The 23,901-nt window shown below is 31.9% G+C and overlaps 1 protein-coding gene across 4 annotated transcripts in view; it reads left to right on the forward strand.

The window, feature by feature from the left end:
• DYNC2H1 (dynein cytoplasmic 2 heavy chain 1) overlaps positions 1–23,901 on the forward strand; it is a 388,044-nt gene that overhangs the window by 66,583 nt on the left and 297,560 nt on the right. For 3 of the 4 annotated variants that reach the window (XM_032167257.2, XM_032167258.2, XM_058446234.1), the window contains exons 33-47: positions 792–974; positions 1,562–1,744; positions 3,780–4,003; positions 4,755–4,870; positions 6,936–7,135; positions 8,289–8,553; positions 9,758–9,965; positions 12,460–12,589; positions 15,589–15,744; positions 16,923–17,182; positions 18,026–18,272; positions 19,184–19,335; positions 20,364–20,508; positions 22,235–22,337; positions 22,810–22,977. In XM_032167257.2, the coding sequence (XP_032023148.1) occupies positions 792–974; positions 1,562–1,744; positions 3,780–4,003; positions 4,755–4,870; positions 6,936–7,135; positions 8,289–8,553; positions 9,758–9,965; positions 12,460–12,589; positions 15,589–15,744; positions 16,923–17,182; positions 18,026–18,272; positions 19,184–19,335; positions 20,364–20,508; positions 22,235–22,337; positions 22,810–22,977 (2,740 nt within the window). The remainder of the gene's footprint in view (positions 1–791; positions 975–1,561; positions 1,745–3,779; positions 4,004–4,754; positions 4,871–6,935; positions 7,136–8,288; positions 8,554–9,757; positions 9,966–12,459; positions 12,590–15,588; positions 15,745–16,922; positions 17,183–18,025; positions 18,273–19,183; positions 19,336–20,363; positions 20,509–22,234; positions 22,338–22,809; positions 22,978–23,901) is intronic. The other variant, XM_058446233.1, reaches the window with a different exon arrangement.

A 23,901-nucleotide genomic window follows, 5' to 3' on the forward strand; every position in this document is an offset into this window, starting at 1 on the left:
AGCGTAATTGTAAATATGCTAAAATGTTTGCTAAATATTTTTTAGTTTGTAAGATGAAAAAATTTTCAGACAAATAGCCTAGTTAATGTAAACATGTTCTCAAAAATTCCAACTGTTGCGTCTGCCTTTTTCTATCATAATGAATGGATCATCAAAATATATTTGAAAATATTGTTAATAAACCTATGTTAGGAGAGCTGCCAATTGACTTTTTCAAAAGGGAAATGTATTTGAGACCCAAATCTATCTACCTAGATTGAGGAAAAACACACTGTAAATTGTAGCTGGAATGGGAGTCTGTTTTCCCTACAGTTTAGTAGAAACTTTGATAATTATTTGATAAATTAAATGATTAATTTCATAAGGAATTTTTCAAATTCATTACACTTTGTGATCTCCAAAATTGTTCTGATTTGTGGATATCATAAGAGTCAAGGAAATAGTTTATATAAATTTTAAAATATGAAATGGGATGATTACTGTATAATAACTTTGGATTTGTTTTCCTTAGAAGTATATCTTTGTGCCATTAACAAGAACTTGAGAAACAATTTTGAAACCTAACAGTGTGTTGAATATAGTATGAAATACTTTCTTGAAAAATAAGTTTGATTTCAGTTTGTGTTTAGAAAGCTTCTTTCACTAGAAAAAATTTTGGATATTTTACTGCGTTAAAAACTTCAACCTGTTTGTTGCATTTTTATCTATTTAACTAGAATCTCATGCTGTAAAAATACTTGTAAATGTTGAATAGAACATGAATACTGTGAATTTGTGTTGTTCTTGTATAGGGTAATGCTTCCAAACTGGTTTATACTCCATTGACAGACAAGTGCTACTTAACTCTCACTCAAGCCATGAAGATGGGACTTGGAGGAAATCCTTATGGACCAGCTGGAACTGGGAAAACGGAGTCAGTAAAGGCTTTAGGTGGCCTTCTTGGAAGACAAGTTTTAGTCTTTAATTGTGATGAGGTAGAATAAATAATTATCAAAATATGTAACAATGGGTTAATCATATTTAGTTTCTGTTAGTATATGAAATACTGTACTTAAAAATCACTACATTTAAATTACTTGAAGACAGAATTTGTTTAAATTGAAATGTAAAGTGGACAGAGGTTGTACATAGTGTAGTCCAAAACTTTTCTAAGAACTATGGCAAAGAAATAATTTTAAATACAGAATGAAGATTTATATTACATCGTAGAAAAATGTTTTTAGTAAAGAGAATAATACAAAAGGAAAAATTTTCTATTCATTTCAGATGACAGTTTTAAAAACATTTTGTATATAATTTGTATTTTGACTTAAAGAGTAACTAACAAAATCTTGTATTTGTTCTGCAAACTTTTTAGAACACTTTCACATGCATTATTTTGTTTATCCCTTGAAATCAACCTGGGTTTTGAAAGAGCAGCTACTTAATCCCTATTTTAAAATGAGCAAAATAGGCATAGATGGGATAAATTATCACTTTACCAATAAGTGGCATTAAATGTTAAGTAGTTATGGAGATTGATTATTTTTTAATGAATATCATTTTTATTGTTGTTTTTAAGGGCATCGATGTGAAGTCAATGGGACGAATATTTGTTGGTTTGGTGAAGTGTGGGGCCTGGGGTTGTTTTGATGAATTTAATAGGCTGGAAGAATCTGTACTGTCAGCAGTTTCTATGCAAATCCAGACAATTCAAGATGCTTTGAAGAATCATAGAACTGTATGTGAACTGCTTGGCAAGGAGGTATAGAATATGTTGGGAATTTAAAGAATTAAAATATTTTGTAAGACTTGATATTACTCATACTTAAGCAATATTCTCTTTTTATTTTTCCTGACACCCGTGTTTCTAATCTGTAACCTGTGTTGTAAGATTTTTTAGCTATAAAATGTTTCTGAGGTTTCTTACCCTTTTTTGGTCCTACTTTCATTATTCTTTTTTTTTTTTTTCTGAGACAGAGTTTTGCTCTTGTTGCCCAGGCTGGAGTGCAGTGGTGTGATCTTGGCTCACTGCCACCTCCGCCACCCAGGTTCAAGCGATTCTCCTGCCTCAGCCTCCTGAATGGCTGGGATTACAGGTGCCCGCCACCACGCCCAACTAATTTTTGTATTTTTAGTAGAGATAGGGTTTGATCATGTTGGCTAGGCTGGTATTGAACTCCTGACCTCAAGTGATCCACCCCCCCGCCACCTCGGCCTCCCAAAATGCTGGGATTACAGGTGTGAGCCCCACACCCAGCCCATTATTCATTTTTAAACTTTTCATTTTGGATAATTCAGTTATAATAATATTTATATTGTTGTATTATATATTATTCTATTATCTGTGCTGACATTGTTCACAGTGCCTTAATGTATTGTCTCATTTAATAATTACGACAACTCTTTGAAGTAGGTAGTAGTATTTTTTTTCCTGCTTTGTGGCTGAAGAAACTAGGACTTGGTAAGTAAGAGTAAGAACTGGAGCTAGGAATTGAACCCAGGGCTGTCTAATTCTGAAGCACATTTTTTTTTTGTTTAACATTCAAGCATAGGAGCAGAATGAAGCACATGTTTTTGATCATTATCCTATACGAATGTTAAAACAACAAATGCTTAGCTATTTTGTTCCTCACTTCTCTAAATAGGAGATATACATTAATGTCACTAGAATGTAAATTCATTTGTACAGAAAATGTAAACTTTTTTATATAATGTGGATTGCTGAATACAGAAAGTTGTAAGAACTAAGAAATTATCATGTTATATAATTTTTTCTAGGTAGCCCAGTACATATTTTTCTAGGTAGCCCAAGAATGTAAGACCAGTTCTAAATTGTTAACATGTTGTTTATGTGATGTTTAAACTCTTCACAAAGAAAAAGAGAAGAAACTATTAAGTGAGAATTACCTGCCATCAAGATTTAGTTTCTTCTACATCCCCCCTTTTTTTTTCTCTCTTACAAAGAAAGAGTTGTCTTTTCTCCCAACCAATACTAATATTTTCACTTGTGCTTTGGAATCCTCTTCCCTGGGACCTTATTATCCCTTGTGCTATAGCTTCAGTCTTCCCTCCTCTACCAATTCCTCATTAGGTTTTAAACATAATCACATCTTTTTCATCTTAATAATAACTAAAACATAAACAAACCTTCCCTGATTCATATTTCTTCTTTCTCTTTTCTTTCCTTTGTAGCTAGATTTCTTGGTTTTTCTACTCTAGATGCTTCTACTTACTAATTGCGCATTCATTGTTTACACATTCTAATTTAGCTTCTATTCTTAGGGTTTTGCTGAAAATCTTCCTACTAAGTGCTGTTATCACATTCAGTTCTTCCCTGTCATAATAGTTATTACATTATGATTGCCTCTCTGTAATACCAGATAGACTCTGAGCTCCAGAGTGGCTTAAACTATTATTTAGTTCAGTTGTCTCTGTGTACTTAACAAAGTGTTTAGTACTAAGAAGGCTTTTAGTAAACATATATTTAATGTATAAATAGATACTGAAATTAGTATCTCTTAAATATTCAGCCTCAAAAAACTGATTATAAATAAACTCTGCAAAGCAGTGTAGGTCTTAAGGAATTTATCATATATTGAGTAAGGAGATGGTTAGTACATTGGAGGTTACCTTTAGCTAAGGTATAAGATTTATGTGTAGTAATATGTCACAATAAAGTTTCTGTTGGCAGCATATTTTATGTTTATAGTTTCAAATATAAATGATACCTATATGTTAAATATTTTATTTAACTTAATATTTAATATTTAAATTAATATTTTTAATTAATATTTCAGGTAGAAGTAAATTCTAATTCTGGAATTTTTATCACTATGAATCCTGCTGGAAAAGGTTATGGAGGAAGACAAAAACTGCCTGATAATCTTAAACAGCTTTTCAGGCCCGTAGCTATGTCTTGTCCAGACAATGAGCTTATTGCAGAAGTTATTCTCTATTCGGAAGGCTTTAAAGATGCTAAAGTATTGGGCAGAAAATTGGTAGCTATTTACAATCTATCTAGGTGAGTTTTCCTGTTCTAAATATTCTTATATTTTACATTTCTAATGATTGAGTATGGTTATTAGTGATCATTTTCATATTTTCTCAATTCAACTATTACATGATTTTTTATTCTGATGATTTTATTGTACTTGTAGAGTAGATATGAAAGGCTTTAGTGTGCACATAAAAATATTGGTTCAAAACTACTTGCTTTTCTTAAATATTATTAATTTGATCAGTTTTTTTTCTTCAAAATGTTTATATTAGAGTGCTTCAGCTAAATGATTCTTATTGAACTAATTTATCAGCTGACCGCTCACAAGCTACTGTTCTTTGGAAAGAATCCTTCACAATTTTTCTTATGTCTTATTTCTAATAATAGAAACTGACATTTAGTTTCTTTGGGACAATGTACAATTCTCTTCCATATCACTTAAGAGATAATGGTGAACTAGACAGTGTCAGAGATTGAGAGCAAGATGGATTGATCAAAGGCTTTAGGCATAAGGGTAACAGGTAATTGTCGTTTGGTATCTTCATTAAGATAATTAGCTTGTTCATGAAAGCTTTATCCTACCCTTGAGAACCGTCCATCTTTAACAGCTTACTTGAATGATTATTTTGTGTGGTTGCTTCCCTTATATAAATTAATGGGATATCAACATTCTTTTCTATGTGTCAGTGGTTATATTCTGTATTTCTTTGGATGTGATGATGAAAGTAATTTCTTCTAGCTATTTGATGCGTTGATTTCTACGTCTTTACTTCAGGGAACTTTTGACACCTCAGCAACATTATGATTGGGGTTTGAGAGCTTTGAAGACAGTTCTGAGAGGAAGTGGAAATCTCCTTAGACAGCTAAAGAAAAGTGGCACTACACGGAGTGGTATGATTGTTTATTCCAAATACATTAACTTATTTTTAAAAACATAAACGTTAATTTAGAATAGTTTGAGATTTACAGAAAAGTTGTAGATACAGTATTAAGGATTACTGTATACCCTGCCCCAATTTCTACTGTTGTTAACATCTTTCATTAGTGTGGGATATTTGTCACAGCTAATGAATCAACTTTGATACATTGTTTTTAAACTAGATTTCCTACTTTATTCAGGTTTTCTCCAGTTTTTACCTGATGTCTTATAATAACTTTTAATGCGTGTTAAATATTAAATAGTTGTAATATGTAAAGTCCACTTGTTCTTTAACTTCAATGTCCATTGGAATCACCTAGTGGCTTGTTAAAACAGATTATTAGACCCCACCCCCAAAGGTCCCGATTCAGTAGGTGTAGAGTAGAGCCTGATAATTTGTCTTGTCTTAAAACAAGAACAGAAACCTTAGAAACATGCAGGATTTTCTCCTTCTAAAGCTAGTATATTATGATTAGACTAGGTTATAAATGTTTGGAAAGAATACCGCAGAGGTGGAGTGTCTTTCTTACCATGTCATATCAGTGGGTATATAACAACCATATGACATCACTAATTATGTTAACCCTCATCACCTGGCTATGGTGGTGTTGCCAGGTTTCTCCAATGTGAAGTTGTTATTTTCTACCCTCCTGGCTTTATTCTTTGGAATCATGTTAATAAATCTAGCTTACTCTCAGAGTGGCAAGGAAAGGATTAAGTTCCATTCCTTGCGGGGGTTGGGGGGTGGGGTGGGGTGGGGGGGTAGTATCTTCATATATTATTTGAAATTCTTCTGTAAAGAAGATTTGTCTTTTCTGCCTCATTTATGTATTCATTAACTCATTTATTTAGCTCAATATAGACACATATATTTGTTATACTTTCCTCATATAAAATAAATGGTTTTTTATTCACATAAAAATAATGATTTCCCCCACCTGTGGAGGTATACTTTCATGAAAGGCTGAATAATCAGTTTCTTCAGGTTGCTATTGAAAACTAAGTTAAAACACTATGAAAATGGAGACAACATAGAAAAAAGGACCACATGAAATTACCTCTTTGGACTTTAAATGATCAAAATATGCCTCTTAAAAATGGCATCTACATTAGCTGTATTATTAGGTTGGCCTATGTCTGGGTAGATATAGTTATTTTGTGAGTGCTTACATTACTGTTTTTTAGTTGTCTATATTTGGTGATTTTTAAGAAATATTTAAACCATACCTGTAATAAATAAAGGTGGCTTATGAGTTCAGTGCTTGAAATAAGCTTTAGAGAAGTCCAGACTTTTTATGTATACTTAAGCATGGAAATATTAAGCAATTATAGAGGAAATGCCAGGCAAATGGTTTCTTTGATTTTGTGTATCTTACCAATCAGCAGCTACTATCTGTGAAAATAAGAGTCTGGCAGTGGTATCAGTATTTGCATTTGGCTTAAGAATGGGTTTGTGAGCCAAGTTTGAACAAGGCTGATCAAAGATTGTTGCTCAGTTTGGTAGTTGTTTATCCTAGGACATAAACTGTGAGAAGATATTGGTATACTTGGAGAGGTACCCGAATTTAGAATTAGTTTATCTGGAATTGAATCCCAGCTATAATACTGCTGTGCCTTCTCAGAAAGTCATTTAAACCTTCAGAGACTTAACATTCTCACGAGTAAAGTTGGAATAATAACAGTAATACTTTTTAACCTACTTTATAGGGTGGTTAAAAGGATTACATCATATAATATAAAAGGTGAAGTACTATGCAAATATAAGTGATAATGATTTTTATTATTAATTAAAGTCTTGCTACCCTGTGATTTGAATTCTATGAAAAAGAGTTTATAACTGTACTTAGTGACATTTAGTTTTTAGCAGCCAAAATATATTAAAGCAAGCTTGCCAATTCATGTGATGTAATGTCTTTAAATGTTACTAAATTCTAGTGCATTTAATGATTGATAATGCATATCAAAGCTATAGAATAAAAACTTTTCATTATCGTTAAAGTAATGAAAATGAAACTTTAAAATGAAACTTTTTTCTAGCTAATGAAAGTCATATTGTGGTACAAGCACTGAGGCTTAATACAATGTCAAAGTTTACGTTTACTGATTGCACCCGGTTTGATGCACTGATTAAAGATGTCTTTCCTGGAATTGAATTGAAAGAAGTGGAATATGATGAACTAAGTGCTGCATTAAAGCAGGTCTTCGAAGAGGCCAATTATGAAATTATACCCAATCAGGTAACTGTCAAGAATATTTTATGATAGATTGATCCCTTTTCCTAGTTGATTCCTTATTAACTATCCTTGTCCTTCATCTTTCAACTTATCTTTTATCTTTCAACTTAGATCTTTCTTATCTCTTATCTTCAACTTGCTCAGGGAAGTCTTTGGGGATCTTCAAGTCCTGATTTGATCTTCTTGCTATGTGCTCTTATCACATATTCTTGTTTCATATTTGTGTGTTTGTTTAATATTGATTCTCCTCCACCATGTAGTAATCTCCATGAAAGGGAGGATCCATGTATATATATTTTTTATTTTTTTTTTGAGACAGTGTCTTGCTTTGTCGCCCAGGCTGGAGTGCAGTGGTGTGATCTCGGCCCGCTGCAACCTCTGCCTCCCGGGTTCAAACAATTCTCCTGCCTCAGCCTCCTGAATAGCTGGGATTACAGGTGCACACCACCACACCTGGCTAATTTTTATATTTTTAGTAGAGATGGCGTTTCACCATATTGGCTAGGCTGGTCTCAAACTCTGGACCTCAGGTGATCTGCCCACCTCAGTCTCCCAAAGCACTGGGATTACAGGCCTGAGCCACCGCACCTGGCCATCCATATATATTTTTGCTCACCATTTGATTCCTAATGCCTGTTAGAGTATGTAGTGTCTAATGGATTCATCATACATATATTTTTATAATTGATTATATATATGATTTAGTTTCACTTTGATAATTTCTTAGGATTTTTTTAAGTGAGTCTCTTTATGTAGTGCAAATAATTGTTCAAAATTAGCACTTTGCCCTCAGTTTTGGAGAGAAGTAAGATAAGAATGAATGAATGAATGAATGAATAAGTGAATAAAATGATGAATATATTTGAATGAGTGAATGAGTGGAGCAAGTAACGAACATATTGTTCATACAAGTTTTTTGAACTTGTAAACTTGGAAAGCACCTTTGTTTCTTTTAAAGAAATATTGAAGTATTTAAAGATTATATTGTAAATATGTTCAGATTTATTTAGGTATTCTATTACATTTTAGGCTATATCTTCCACTGAAGAAATTAAAGGCCTAGTTTACACGTTAGAACAAGTGTTATAGAATAAAAGCAGAACTAAGTATGATTGAATATTATAAATCATATATGAACATATTTCTTTCCTACTAGATCAAAAAGGCTTTAGAATTGTATGAACAGTTATGCCAGAGGATGGGAGTTGTTATTGTTGGTCCAAGTGGTGCTGGAAAATCAACCCTTTGGAGAATGTTAAGGGCCGCGCTTTGTAAAATTGGCAAAGTAGTGAAACAACATACTATGAACCCCAAAGCTATGCCTCGATATCAGTTATTAGGCCATATTGACATGGACACAAGAGAATGGTCTGATGGTGTTTTGACAAATAGTGCTCGTCAAGTGGTTCGGGAACCTCAAGGTTAGTCTCTATGTATACTTCTTTGCTTTACTTAGTAATTCTTAGATAATGATATAATTTGTCTATAATGCTGTCTTTGTCAAGGCTTCTACATGACCATAAAGTCATAATTAAGTTATAATGATGTACATTTGATATTTTACTTTGGAGGGGGCCAAGACATGCTATCATTTTCAGTTAAACTCTGTAACTATTTTTAATATAATAGAAACTTAGAATAAGTTGGGTGAATTGTAATTCACAACTAGATTAATTTACTGAATGATATAAAATCTTTGCTGAGTTGATATTATAATGCCTCAGAAATAAACAAGATGACAGATTTTTATTTGGGGTTAAAATTGATGTGTATGAACAGTATTAACTCATTAGTTTGAATAAAGTATTTTGAATACTTTTGAAAATTTAAGTGGTAAAACTGCAGATTTCCTGGTCTAAATTTGCTGACTTGGTTTTTCAAGAGAATTTTTGGCTGGAATCAGAGGAGACTCCGTACTTTTTGCCAGGTTGTACTTTAATTAATAATTATTTTTCTAAGGCAGTAAGTGAAAGCATTGGAAGGGATTTTCAATGTAGTCTCTTCTTTTTCTCTATAATACCACATTAAGTAAAAGCCAGTTATTACCTTCATGTATTTCTAAAACTTTTATCAGTGAAATTTTCCTCTTTGAATTGTTTCAAAGGTCCAAGTACAGTATTAACCACTCCCATTTTAGGAAAGATGGATAAAAAAGGTTTTATCCTGGAAAGACTATGTATACAATTGGTCACTACTTTTCCCCCTTTGAGGTCACCTTTTTATATGTCAAGAAAATTTGACAGTGGTGAATTTTTTATTTCTCATGCAGGGCACTGGAAATTGGATTTTCTATATTTTCTAAAAGATATACAACAGAGCAAGCCTTTGTACATTCTCATGACATAGTAGAAGACAAAAGTCTGAAGAATATCTTGTGGGAATAAAAATACCTAAGCCTTGCATTTTTTTTAGTGAAATTGCCTATTTTGTATGTTTATAGATAAAGTATTATTACATGATATATGTCTGAGTCTTTGGCCAGCTGAGCCAGGATTGCCCATGGGTTCTCCAGCATATTTGTAGTACAAATTCATATGAAAATTAAGAATTGGTTTAGTCCTTACTTTTAATCATTATCACTGCGTATATTTGTATTTTATTCCCACTGTTTTGATTTGAAAATAGATGTCAGCTCATGGATAATCTGTGACGGTGATATTGACCCTGAATGGATAGAATCTCTGAATTCTGTTCTGGATGATAATCGACTACTCACTATGCCTAGTGGAGAAAGGATTCAGTTTGGCCCAAATGTTAACTTTGTATTTGAAACTCATGATTTAAGTTGTGCATCACCAGCCACAATATCTAGAATGGGAATGATCTTTCTTAGGTAAGCCATAGATTATTTATATACATTATATTAGAATATTCTTTTACTATCCTGGTTTCATATTAAGTAAAATAAGTGTAGTGTGAATAATGAATACATATTTTTCCCATTTATGATTAACTTCTTGTTAGGTTTTAATTAATTCAGAGAGTTCCTGTTTTATTACAAAATTGAATTATTTTAGCAGTTTTAGTTGTATCACAATTATGAAATAATTATTATTTTTGTTTAAATGAAACAGCAAGAAAATCTGTTCTCTTTATTATTTTGTTGAAATATTGTGATTGATTTCGGAGAAGTGAACATATTAATTATGAGCTAGAGGCTAATAATTTAAAGCTGAAAAGCAATATTTTAATTATAGAATTTAATTAATTTAATCTATTTAATTTTATATTCATAGAATTTTAGGGCTAATTCAGGTTTAGTAGGTCCTATGACCCAGTCTTTTCATTTTACAAATTGAACTTTACTTAATATTTTTTTCTTCTTCAGTATATTTGGAAGAGGCCTAAAGACTGAAAGTGAATAATAAACCAATTTTAGATATCATGTAAAATAGTCACATACCAGAGCATGGACATTTGTACCAATTTTATTTTTGAAAATTAGTAATATTTTGGCAAAAGTAAGAAACTTTTACTTTTCCAAGTTTTATTTTTCATCCTGTAGCATTTTATTTTTTTTTAGGACCAATTAAAGTCATTTTAGGTATTGTATGACACATGACAATGTAATAAAGTTGATTCAAATCATGTTTTGAAATTATTTGGTTGCTTACTTTTTTGACAGTATTGTAGGAAACATTTACTTTAAATTAGCCAGAAACTTCAATTGATATTTTGAGGTATTATTAAAAGATAATATAATTTTTGGTTTACAGCTTTCATAGCAGCATTCACAGACAATTTATCATATTTATTAATTGTGTTATAATCTTGTGAGAAAAATAGAATAAAGGTAAGTTTTGAGTTAAATTTTAAAGTACTTGTTAAATATTATATATATGGTATTAAATTATGCACCTTAGGAGAGAGAGAGCTAGAAAGGAGTAAAACTGTTTATAGAGAGCTTATCTTTTTGGAAAATACTTTCACATAGAGGAGGCAAATTTATACAATTTATACAAGATGGAATATAAATGAACTAAGCAGTAAGTAGAATATTATTCATATTTAGCAGAAAATAAGACCACATATTGCTGTAGAGGAGTTGAAAATTGTTGGTGAATCAGGTATTGTTTGTGAAAGGCATAATGAATGTATATGATTTCATGTAAAATACAAATACATATTAACTTTTTTTGTTGCTATGTGTTCAGCTTATATCTTAGTTTTAGATTTCATTTATTCCTTTAGCAGATATTTGTTGAGCACTTGCTATGTAATAGACCTTTTAATACTGAAATAAATGTTATCATTAATGATGCTGGGACAACTGGTATGAAGCAGGGTTGTGTTGGATAAACCAAGACATGTAGTCTCATAGACATTGAGAAAATACCATTGGTAAGAAACTCTTTATTCTGAAGGAGCTTAGCATCTTTGGTTGGCCTACTTTGGGCTAATCTAATGTTATTTAATTATTAACTTCTTTGATGTTTCAATTTTTTTTTTTGTATTAGACTGGATAGAAAACGTGAGAGCAGAGATTCAAGGCCTCAGTGTCATTTATTAATTTGCTATGAAGCAATGGTGGAAGATAGGAAAAAATGACAAAAATCATGAGCTCTTCTCAATTCTAAAATAATATGAATTATTTTTACTATAATCTTTTATAATTATGTAAGGTATAATTTTGAATAAGATGTGAATCTCTATTATTTCACCAATTGGATTTTGGTGAAATAGTTGGATTTTACCCAGATAATTATGTGCTTCGCTAGAGGAATTATAGTTTGCTTTAGGAAGATCTTTAAATTTTAATAGTGGCGTGGGAATTTAGGTTGTTGGATTTTTATAGGATAGAGAAAAAATATTTAGAAAGACCTGTATTACAGTTTAGATCAGTGCATTTTAAACTCTAATGTGTGTTTGAATCATCGAGGGATCTTATTAAAATGAAGATTTTTGCTTTAGTATGTCTGGAGAGGGATCTGGGATTTTACATTTCTAACAGACCACTCTGAGTAGGAATGGTTTAGACCACTTTAGGCTATGTAGAGCCTATGTAGAGTAGGTTGTGTAGATATACAATTCTCATTTAGTTTATATTTATAATAAAATAGATGAAATTTATTTGTTTTATAGAAAATGACATATATATGTATATATACCTATATGCATGTGTGTTTGTATATATTATGTGTGTGTATACACACACAGATGTAACTGTATTATTCACACGTACACATAGTAAAGTAACTAAAGCCACCTTTTGTATGCTAGCAGATAAAATATGTGTGTAGAATAATGTTTATTGGAGAAGAAATTTATTTTAAGGTAAATTGATAATTTCTTCCTAAGTAATTTTTTATTTGTCTAAACTGTTTCAGTGATGAAGAGACAGATCTTAATTCTCTGATAAAATCTTGGTTGAGGAATCAGCCTGCGGAATATAGAAATAATCTTGAAAATTGGATTGGAGATTATTTTGAAAAGGCTTTACAGTGGGTTCTAAAGCAGGTAAATTAACCATAATATTTCATAATTAATCGAGGTGAGAAGTATGATTAAGAGTGATGCTTATTTTAACTGCCTTGTGGTAGAACTCTGCTGGAATGTGGGGGTGAGGTGAGAGGTGGATTTTGTCACCGCTACTCCTCTATATCTCTTAGCATAACTGTTATATCTCTTAGCATAACTTCTTATTTTGTTAGTCTTAAAACATTTTGCTTCTTTCATTCATAATACTTTACACTGCTTACCTAACAATCTTGATTACTAGAATGTCTTTCTAATTTTTACTAGCAAAAACCATCTTGCTGCCACTTTTTACTGATATGCCAGTAAATGCCTATATATATGACATGTATATATAATATGTAGGTATTTATATACCTATATATACACCTATACATACACACCTATATATACCAATAAATACCTATATATATCACATATATACGATATATATAAGGTTAAAAACAATATGAATTTAACAGTAAACTAGAAAAGGGATGGTGAGTTATTTGCAATAATGAAAACATTTGTTTATATTTAACAAAAACATTGAATATCTAATATATGTGAAGCATAATACAAGAGAGACTTTGAAAGGTGAAGATTAACAAGATAATTCCTTTCCTTGAGAAGGGTTTATCTAATGGAGAAAAATGACATGCAAACAGATAACCACAATTCAGCAGGATGAAGAGAATATTGCTGTCATTTAGAAGAGGTTTAAAAGGAGATCACATTTGATTTTGGATTTGAGATGTGAAAAAAGTTTAGCATGCAAAGAAGACCATGGAGGGTGTTCAGATATTCTACATGTTTATACCATTGCTTTTATGAAAAATGAAAACATATACAAACTAGAGGATATAAATAGCAGTGAGTTTTTTGAAAGTATCTGATTGTGAATCTGAACTTGATTTAGAGGTCAATACTTTGGGATTGAACAAGATATAGAGAAATGAAGATTTGTTTTAGTTTTCTCAACCTTTTTCTTTTCTGACTTCGTAAGAATGAAAAATGGAGGAATAGGGATTTGTGAGGAAGTGATGCTAGTGAGGTAGGTTTTCCTGGAGGCGTAGGAAAGGGGACACTCCCATTAGCTCCTAGTCTGACTGAGCTGTCTCTTCCTTTGTGCTTCTGTAGCAACATACAGCATCTACCAACTGTGTTATAATTGTCTGTTTACATTAAACTATAAGCACCTTGAAGGCAAGGACCAAGCTTATCACACTCTTCATTGTGTCCCCAGAACCAAGTATGATATTAAGTGATAGCAAATGAATGATAGTATTGTGCTTAATTATATACCTGATGCCTACATTGTGACACCTTTTCAGTAGATATGTTATTTCATTAGTACAAAACATTCAGAGCCTAACAAGGCTTTCCAATGCAGATACTTTGAGGTAATCTGTTCATAGATGTGTGAATGTTAGAATAGGAGTATCATATTAGATGGAATATATTTATGTATAGATAGGGGTTTGTGACTGTAGAAATGACGACAGGATAAGATTATTAAACAATAGAGTGAATACCAAAGATTCAGTTAGGAAAAAAAATGGTTTATGTTTTGAGGTCACACCCCTGTTTGTTTGTTTTATTTAATGTGTTAAGGGTTCTTTTCTTTTTATCCTGTATTTTGTTCACCATGCACAGGTTCTGAGGTATACCGCAGTGAATTCTCTAGTCAAATGCTGAAATTGTATTTATAACTAGAAGTTTGCTTTCTTCTTTTTTCTCTTCCTCAGCCTATGGGATAAATCTTTGCTTTCTTGTATGAATTCAGCAAATAAGAAAATATAGAAGAAAATATGTACGTTTCCTTTATCTCACCTTTAAAATCTGGAACTCTTAGGATGAGTCTATCTAGATTTCTTTCTTTCTTGTCCTTTCTTCCTGCTCTTCCTCCCATTTCTTCTTTTTCACAAAAATATTAATTTTTTGAAGCACAGCGATCTTTTTAAAATGTAAACTGGGTAATTTTACTCTATTATAAAAAACATGTTAAAGACAAGGAAAATAAGGATTGTATTCCTTACCATGTCTGATAAATTCTGCACTCTGGCCCTTGCCTATTTCTCTGACTTAAAACACTGTTTCCTTGCTTACTTAGGCATAACTTCTTTTAATTCCTTAACTGTGCTAAGTTTTTCTTTGCATGTGCTATATTCTCTGCATAAGCAGATAGATCCCATTCTTCAGTCTTAGCTTAAATGTCACCTTTTTTTTAAAGAAGCCATGAGCCCTCAATCTGAGTTACTGTTTCCCACAACATTCTGTACTGCTGTAGCTCTTACCACAATTTGTTAACCATTTCCTCTGCTATGCTTGAGCTCCATGAAGACAGGGACTCTGTTTATTCCAGCTTTTAACAAAACAAAGCAAAAACAAACCTGGCACCACATACAGATCCTAACACACGATTGGTTCTCAGTAAATATTTATAGAAAGACTGAGAGTCATTTTTTCTTTAACTCTCTAGCACTTACCAGGGACTCCAGGGGGGCCTACAGATCAAAGCATCTACACAGCACTTAAGTCCAGAAGTTTCATTTAAAAATTCTTTCAGAGAAAGCTCCATGTGGTTTGTCATTTATGCCTGCTTTTTCTAACGTTTCGTTTCTAGTGCCATCAGTCTGGCTCTTGCCTCTTGTTTTCTTTTTATCAGCAAGAGGAAACGAACGTGTATTCTTTTTGGAACAATGCTCACTAACTTACCTTTTCTTTTATATTCTTCAGGTTTAGGAAGTAAATAAACTGTGTATCTATTTCAGGATTGTAGCACTGAAAGCTAGAAATATATGATTGTACTTTCATGATTACTTTTTATTTTCAAAGTATATATAAAAATTGAATGAAATCCAAACTTTCTACAGTTTGAATAGAGGAGTGAGTTTAAAAATGCTTCTTGAAAAGGTATGTGAACATCAGTCTGTATGGTTCTATGTTTACTGGTTAATACTTGCCTTTTATCTGTCTGTATCATGGATTTAAATCAACAGAATGACTATGTGGTAGAAACAAGTTTGGTTGGGACTGTGATGAATGGTTTGTCACATCTACATGGTTGCAGAGATCATGACGAATTCATTATTAATCTCATAAGGGGACTTGGTGGAAATCTGAATATGAAATCACGTTTGGAATTTACCAAAGAGGTAATGCATATTTATAGCCTATATTTAGCCAAAACTTTAACTTTTCATTAACTCTTAACTGCCAAAGTACAATGATTTGTAACTGTAAGATATGGAACTTTTAAAATTTGAAATTATGTATTCAATTGAGTAATAATGTATTTATGTGTGTATATGTATATTTTCTCCTTTGAGTTATTTTATGATGTTTGATAATATTCTTAACATTTTATAAAATAATGTTTTGACCATATCTTTTTTAAGTTAGACATTTTTGAAACTACTTATCTGTATTAATAATTATTTCATTCATTTAAAAATCTTAGAATAGTTTAGTTTTTATCATCCTTTTAACTAGAGCAGTTTTAGGAATTAGGAATATTAGGATGAATTAATTATTAATAAATATTTTCTTTAATATATGTTAAAATTGTATTACAGTCAAGTTGTTTATAAAGCTGATTCCTAAATAATAAGTGATTTTTTTTCCTATTGGCCTCTACTGAAATTATTGGACATTGATTCCTTTGGGTTGGCTCTAACATTATGTTTCAGCTTTTTTTCTCATTTTGCTGCTTCTTTGATAGTGTCATTTACTGCTTTCTCTATTCCGTCTCCCTTTCCATGGCAGTCCTGTTGCCTCTGTTGCCAGATGCTTCTCATTGTTACCACTCAGTGACATACTATATGCTGCTTTTAAGCACATACTCTCTTGTCAAAGTTCAGAATAAGTGTATTGAAGAGTAGTATTAAGGGCTAACTCTGCTTTATATCTGCACAGATAACAGTTTTCAGTATTAAAAAGAAGACTAACGGGTGGAGAGCAGTGGTAGTGACACTGTGATGGACAGCACCAGGATATGGTAGAAATGAAGGGCTTTAGGATTTCTGCATTCTGTACTTTGTGATTTAATGTTAATAAGAACTCCATTAAAATGGAATATATTTATACCTTAGTGTATAAATAAATATCCACTATGTCATTCTCTCCTATATATACTTTAATTTACTTGCATAAATGATCATTTAGAGAAAAATATTTGAGATAAAATGTTATGTCAATGATAAAATAGGTTTAGTTTATATAAACTTTTCTTGGAACTAAGATGATTTACTTTTGGGATATTTACTTGGAAGAATTTAAAAATGTCACACACTCTGGAGTATGTGAAAACTTATCACAATTTTTTCCTCTTAAGGTTTTTCATTGGGCACGAGAATCTCCTCCAGACTTTCACAAACCTATGGATACCTACTATGACTCTACTAGAGGTCGATTAGCAACATATGTGCTTAAGAAGCCAGAAAACTTGACTGCTGATGATTTCAGTAACAGCTTAACTCTTCCAGTCATTCAGACTCCTGACATGCAACGAGGTCTAGATTATTTCAAACCATGGTTAAGTTCTGATACTAAACAGCCCTTTATTCTGGTAGGACCAGAAGGATGTGGCAAAGGGTAAGAAAAATATTGGCAAAGGTATATGTTGTGGATTTATTCCTGCCACCACTAATTGATTTAATAGCTTTTGTTATGTTTCTTTTGGTTAAAGTAGCATTTACATTTTCATGGAAGATTCATTTTATTTTCATTACTTATAAAAATAATAACTATGGGGAATAATGTGTCCTTTTCTTTGCCAGGTTATGTGATTTCTACTGGAAAGACAGCAATCTGAGAAGATACTCTTAAAAATAATCCGTCCATATAATACAGCAAAAAAAAAAAAAAAGAATGCCTTATATATACTCACACACCTTTTGCTTCAGTTATAAAATTTAAAATTTGAAGTTAGATCTCTATTTAAAAGTAGCTTCTAATTCAGTGGAATTCAGCCTAGTTTTAGTGCATATGGAGCATAGTCTCCTGAAATATAGGAACCATGGTTTATTATTTTCATATTTCTAGTAGGGGAGTAGTAATTTTAAAAATTGTATAAAATCATAGTAATTTTTTTAAACTCATAGAACTTAAAATCTTAAAATCCTTCAACTGTGGGGAAACAGGGTTGGTATATTTAACATGTACTTTATCAAGCTAGATTAATTCTGAGAACTTTGATCTTTTTGGCTGAAAACAGTCCTCACCATGCCTTAAAACATGAATTTATGTTTTTCTAGTCTAAAAGTTAGAAAGTTACTTTGATAGTTATGGAAGCCATATCTGTATTTACCATTTTCCCTATCATCATACACATTTTAGAAACTGAAATATTTATGAGATAGAAATTTCTTATTGAGTATAAAATGTATTTTGTTGATTGCATTTTTATCAAAGTCAGATGTCATGCATTTTTCGTAGGATGCTGCTCAGGTACGCATTTTCACAACTCCGGTCCACTCAAATTGCTACAGTTCATTGTAGTGCACAAACCACTTCTCGACATCTCCTGCAGAAACTGAGCCAGACTTGCATGGTAATCAGTACTAATACTGGTCGTGTATACAGACCAAAAGACTGTGAAAGACTTGTTCTGTACTTAAAAGATATCAACCTACCCAAACTTGATAAATGGGGAACCAGTACTTTGGTAGCTTTCCTACAACAGGTAAGTCATATCGCTTGAAGTGTTTTAATCTAATTGGAAACAATTTAATTTCATTAACTTTTCTTAGAAAATATGCATTCTTCATTTGGGGCCGGTTTTATCTAGCATTTGTCATGGAAATTAAAATCCTGAAACATTTCAGTCTTGTTCCAGTTCTTCTATGATTTTCCTTTCTTTAGAAGTTAGTATTACATCAAGATAATATACGACAGGGAGAATAGAAACAGCCTTCACTCTACATCTATTACTTGTCCTTTCTTCCTAAAACAAGGAGGAAAACAAAAGCTGGACATGGTGGTGGAGGTGGAGAAATTTTTGCTTCAGGTTTTAAAGTATGCATTCTTCTCACAGCAGTTAGACTTGGTCATGTTTTTTTTCTGGCTGCTTTAACCCATTATTCTCCATTTTTGCCTGTATAAGGATTTGAGATCACGTATCCTGAATCAGTGTGGAATATATTTTTTGTTTATGTTACTTACATCGCATTAGAAACTATAAATTCTTAGAGTTTTTTATGATATAGGTCCAAATTTAGGCTTATTATGTAACTGCAGAATATGATAAAATATTTACAGAAAAAAACAAAAATATTTTTCTCATCTTTTTCCTGATGCTTTCATTTTCTAGGCTAATTGTACTCAATTTATAATATCATTGCATTTTAGTGTTTATGAGAGAGAAAAGCATTTTAAACACTAGGATAATTTAGCTAACATTCATAGAACACAGAGATTTGAACAGTATTATTTTTCAGTGATATAATAATTTAAGGTACCTTTTAATCTTAAATTCTTGAGTTAGATAGATGATGATTGCATTTAGAAATAATTGAAACTTAGGCAAAAAAATCCTTTATCATGATTAGGAAATCTTAGATAAAAAATGTTTAAAATATATTTATTTTCAAATAGGTATTGACATATCAAGGATTTTATGATGAAAATTTGGAATGGGTTGGTCTAGAAAATATCCAAATTGTGGCTTCTATGTCAGCTGGAGGAAGACTGGGAAGACATAAACTTACTACCAGATTTACTTCCATTGTTCGTCTTTGTTCTATAGAGTATGTATCTTTGTGTTTCAGATTTTTTAATTTGGGAAGATATCATATATAAATTAATTTTATTAAAAGTATTTATAATAATACTTTAAAATTTAGAATATAAAAATGGTCAAACTTAACCTCTGATATTTTTTCCTACCCTCCTCAAAATATAGGCAATAATTTAGGATGATAAAAGCTTTAATCAAAGCATCTTATTTATGATATGTTTAACAGGAAATAAAACAAAACTGTTTTGTGTAGTCTGTGTTCCAAAATGTCAGTCTCAGGAGTCTGAATGGTGGATTTTAGATTTTAATGTTTTATGCAGTTCATAAAACAAAAATACTATCAAATTTATGAAGATAACAAACAGAGAATTTCAATCTGAACAAGGGAGAATTAGGTCATTTTAATGGCTGGTGGCATCAATGCTAATCATCTCCATGGGCCATAATTGTTACAGAGACTATGGCAACATCTCCTCTGTTTATATTTAATATACATTATATTACATTACAAATATTTGAATATTACAAAACCTTATTTGTATGCTTTTGTGCTAATTGTACTCCATCAATTAACCTTTTTTTTTTTTTCTAGAAATGTTCCTGCTGCCAGTTAAACCATATTGAAATACATTTTGGTTTGGGAGAAAGGGGTTGATTTTATTTGTTGTATTAGTTTTACTTTCATAGTTCTGAGGTGGATTACTGCCCTGTGTCCAGGCCTTATGTAACTCAAAAATGCTTTTCAAAAGTAAAATTTTCCTTTTGTTCTTTTCTAAAGATCAGTGTTATGTTTTAACATAATTTCTTGGCGTTCTGTAACACCTTCTGGTATTTGACAATAGATATTTTGGGATCAAATTTGGTTGAAATGAGAATGGATGGGGGCGATGAGCCTAGTCTTAGCCCCTGGGTAAGCTTTGGAGATATGTAGGTCTTAGAGCAGCACAGTTTCAAAACCACTGCTGTAACTTAACATTGAAATATTAATTTGGAATACTGATTTATTTCAGCTATCTTCTTATATGCCCTTTTTTTTAGTTACCCAGAAAGAGAGCAATTACAAACGATTTATGGAGCATATTTGGAACCAGTTCTACATAAAAATCTGAAGGATCATTCTATTTGGGGTTCTTCATCAAAAATTTATCTTTTAGCAGGATCTATGGTACAAGTGTATGAACAGGTAGATATGCATCTAAATTCTAGCTTTCATGTCTATTAGTATCATTTCTAAAGGTCTGCTTTTAATTCTGACCTCTGTGTTGATACCCAGGCTTTACTTTCCTGTTTATTAGACTTTTCTAGCAGAGAGTAACTGTGAAGATAGGTGCTGTGTGTGCCTTATTCACTGTTGTATCCATGGCACAGTTTCTAATAGGCACTCAATATTTGTTGAATGAATGAATTTGTGGTAGATAGTTATTCTGCTGTCAGCTCAAATTTAGCATATTTAGAATTGACTTTATCTTCTTTCCCAAAACAGATCTTTTTCCTGACTTCTATCAGTTTGTGCCTTCCAGGCTTCAAACCTGCAAGAAGTCTTTGATGATTCTTTCTTTCTTCCTGGCTGTGAGGAAATGTCTAAAGTATTCTCCCTAGATAAAATGGGGAAGATACTTGAAAGTAGGCATTGAGGATTCACAAAACATTTGTTGAGCACCTTTTCTTGCCAGTAGTAGTCCTAGGGATGTAAAGATGACTTAGTTTATTTTCACTGAATGTTCTCAGTCTAATGAGGGGCTGTAAATAAACTATTAATGCCATGTAATAAATGTAGCAATAACAGTATGTCTAACTTACAGAGATACACAGAGGAGGAGTAAATAACTTTGTTGTATATGGTAGTTGTTAAGGAGGAGGTAAAGTTTGATCTGAGTTTTGAAAAATTAATAGAAATTCACCAAGTAGCTGGAGGTGAGAGAATGTCTTCTTAGATAAAGGGAATAGCATGTACAAGTTATGGACATGTTTGTGGAAGATGCTTTTTATAATATTGGAGTAGAAGTGGGGATAGGTAAGTTTGAAAGCAAGAAATTCCTTTTTTTAAAAAAATAAAGATGTTAAGTAATCAAGATCAGAGTAAGAGTAATGGCTCTGTCCATAGAGAGGAAGGGACAGGCTTTTTACTGGTTGGTTGTATATTGAAGAGAGATACTTTGATTTGTTCAGTGACTTCTTGAACATAAATTGTTTTAATGGTTCCCAGCATGAAAAAATTGGTCTTACCTAGACCTGTGAGCACCTTGGAATTGCAGCCATCATATTTAAAGGTTAGGTTTGTTTTTATTGAATTCTTGTGTTCAGCAGGGCTTTTTAGCCTTTTTTTTTTTTTTTTTTGCCATCTGTTGAAGCCTATGAACCCTTCTTTGAATATTTTTATATCTATATATATATATATATAATTTAAAAATTGGCTATTCATGGTGGCACATGTCTTTTGAGATGGAGTCTCGCTTTGTTGCCCAGGTTGTAGTGCAGTGGCACGATCTCAGCTCACTGCAACCTCTGCCTCTGCCTCCTTGGTTCAAGTGATTCTTCTGCCTTAGCCTCCCGAGTAGCTGGGACTACAAGCATGTGCCACCATGCTTGGCCAATTTTTATATTTTTTGTAGAGACGGGGTTTCGCCATATTAGCCAGGCTGGTCTTGAACTCCTGACCTTGTGATCTGCCCCCGCCTCAGCCTCTGAAAGTGCTGGGATTATAGGCATGAGGCACTGTGCCTGACTGGAATAATGTTTTTAAGTGCATAAAATATAATACAAAGATAACGAAGTCAATTATATTGAAATCCAGTTCCATCTACACGTAGAAGTTGGTATTCCTCTGAGTCTAAGGAGACTGAAAAATTTATAACGTGGTTATATATTTAAGGCAGTAGAAAGATTGTTTACTGTATTTTCTTTTTCAGGTGCGAGCCAAATTTACCGTTGATGATTATAGTCATTATTTCTTTACTCCTTGCATTCTTACCCAATGGGTTCTTGGCTTATTTAGATATGATTTAGAAGGAGGTGAGTTTTGCTAGTGTGTATCTTGTGTGTGTGTGTGTGTGTGTGTGTGCACATTTATTCTCTAGATTGTATTTGTAATACATAAGTTAAATGAGTATTATATCACAAATTATATTATTAAATAGAAATATTTTTATTAAAATTATTATATTTCTTCTTCCAAACTATGTATGATTGTCGCTATTAAAACTTCCTTTTGGGAAAAATATTTGAGGCAAAGCGTATTTAGTATACTTTCTGGAATTATTTTTGTTGAACAACTAGAGATGATAGTATTTAATGTCATCTTTAAGTAATCACAAACATGTACCAACTTATTAACAAAATGAATTTTAACTTCTTTTCCTTTCTTCCATTTATCTGATGCCAAAATTATGGTATGTAGACGCCTGCTATTTCTTTCTAATTTTATGTTAAACAGATTATTTAAAAATAATTATATTACAATTAAATAAAATTTTGCCTTTTCTAGGATCCTCAAACCATCCACTAGATTATGTGTTAGAAATTGTAGCATATGAAGCACGGCGCTTATTTCGTGACAAAATTGTTGGTGCAAAGGAACTTCATTTATTTGACATCATTTTAACATCAGTGTTTCAAGGAGATTGGGGCTCAGACATATTAGACAATATGTCAGGTAATGTAATAGAGCTTATGCAAATATATAACTATTACAAGGATTTCAGAAATATTTTTCTTACCCATAGCATGATTTTATAGGTCTAAACAAATAACAACTTTGAATAATTTTAATATTATTTTTCCATAAGGTACAGCTCAGTCTTTTTTGCTGGATTTCAGTAATCATGTTTCAAACAAAATATAATGGCAATAATTTTTATCCTAGAAAAAAGTTCAGGCCATACTGTTTTACATTGGCAATGCAAGATTATTTTAATAAAAGTTTTTTTTTGAAAAAGTTACATGTATATAAAACATGAAGATCATTGGGAAAATTCATATTTGATTGTCATGACCTTTTGCCTAAGAGCAATGGCCATTCTTATTCCTGTCACTACCTATAATGTCACTAGCATAGAACTTACATATGCTTGTTTCCATCTTCATCTATTGTTATTGTAAAGAAAGCATAACACCAGTCAAAGCTGCTATGTTGCATTTGCAGCTATTACTGTTTAATAACCAATTTGCATTTTGAAAACTATTGTGGGAGTAATGTATGTAATATGAAAGTCATCCTTGTGAGAAGGCCTTTCGTTAAAAGAAGATTGCAGTATGGAAATATTTCCTAATAAAACTGCTGTCAGGCCACAAAATGTGCTTATTTTTTCAGAGGATAAAGCTAGGCTTCAAAAATATTTTATATAATAAATATAGTTTATACAATTACTTTTAATGGCAAAACCACAATTACTTCTGCACCAACATATACATTTAGTATATTGTACATTTCTAGATTTGATACTGGCCTGAGAGCCATGAGTACCTATCCTAAAGGGAACTTTGAGAGTGGGAAAGATGTTTAGATTGACAGAAGGAATTTTTTAGGTGCTCCTGAGTTTTTGAATCAGGAAATGCGTTCAAGAGAAACTTCAAGAAG

This window comes from Hylobates moloch, unplaced genomic scaffold (assembly GCF_009828535.3).
Source record: "Hylobates moloch isolate HMO894 unplaced genomic scaffold, HMol_V3 SCAFFOLD_11, whole genome shotgun sequence".
In the NCBI taxonomy this organism is placed as follows: Eukaryota; Metazoa; Chordata; class Mammalia; order Primates; family Hylobatidae; genus Hylobates; species Hylobates moloch.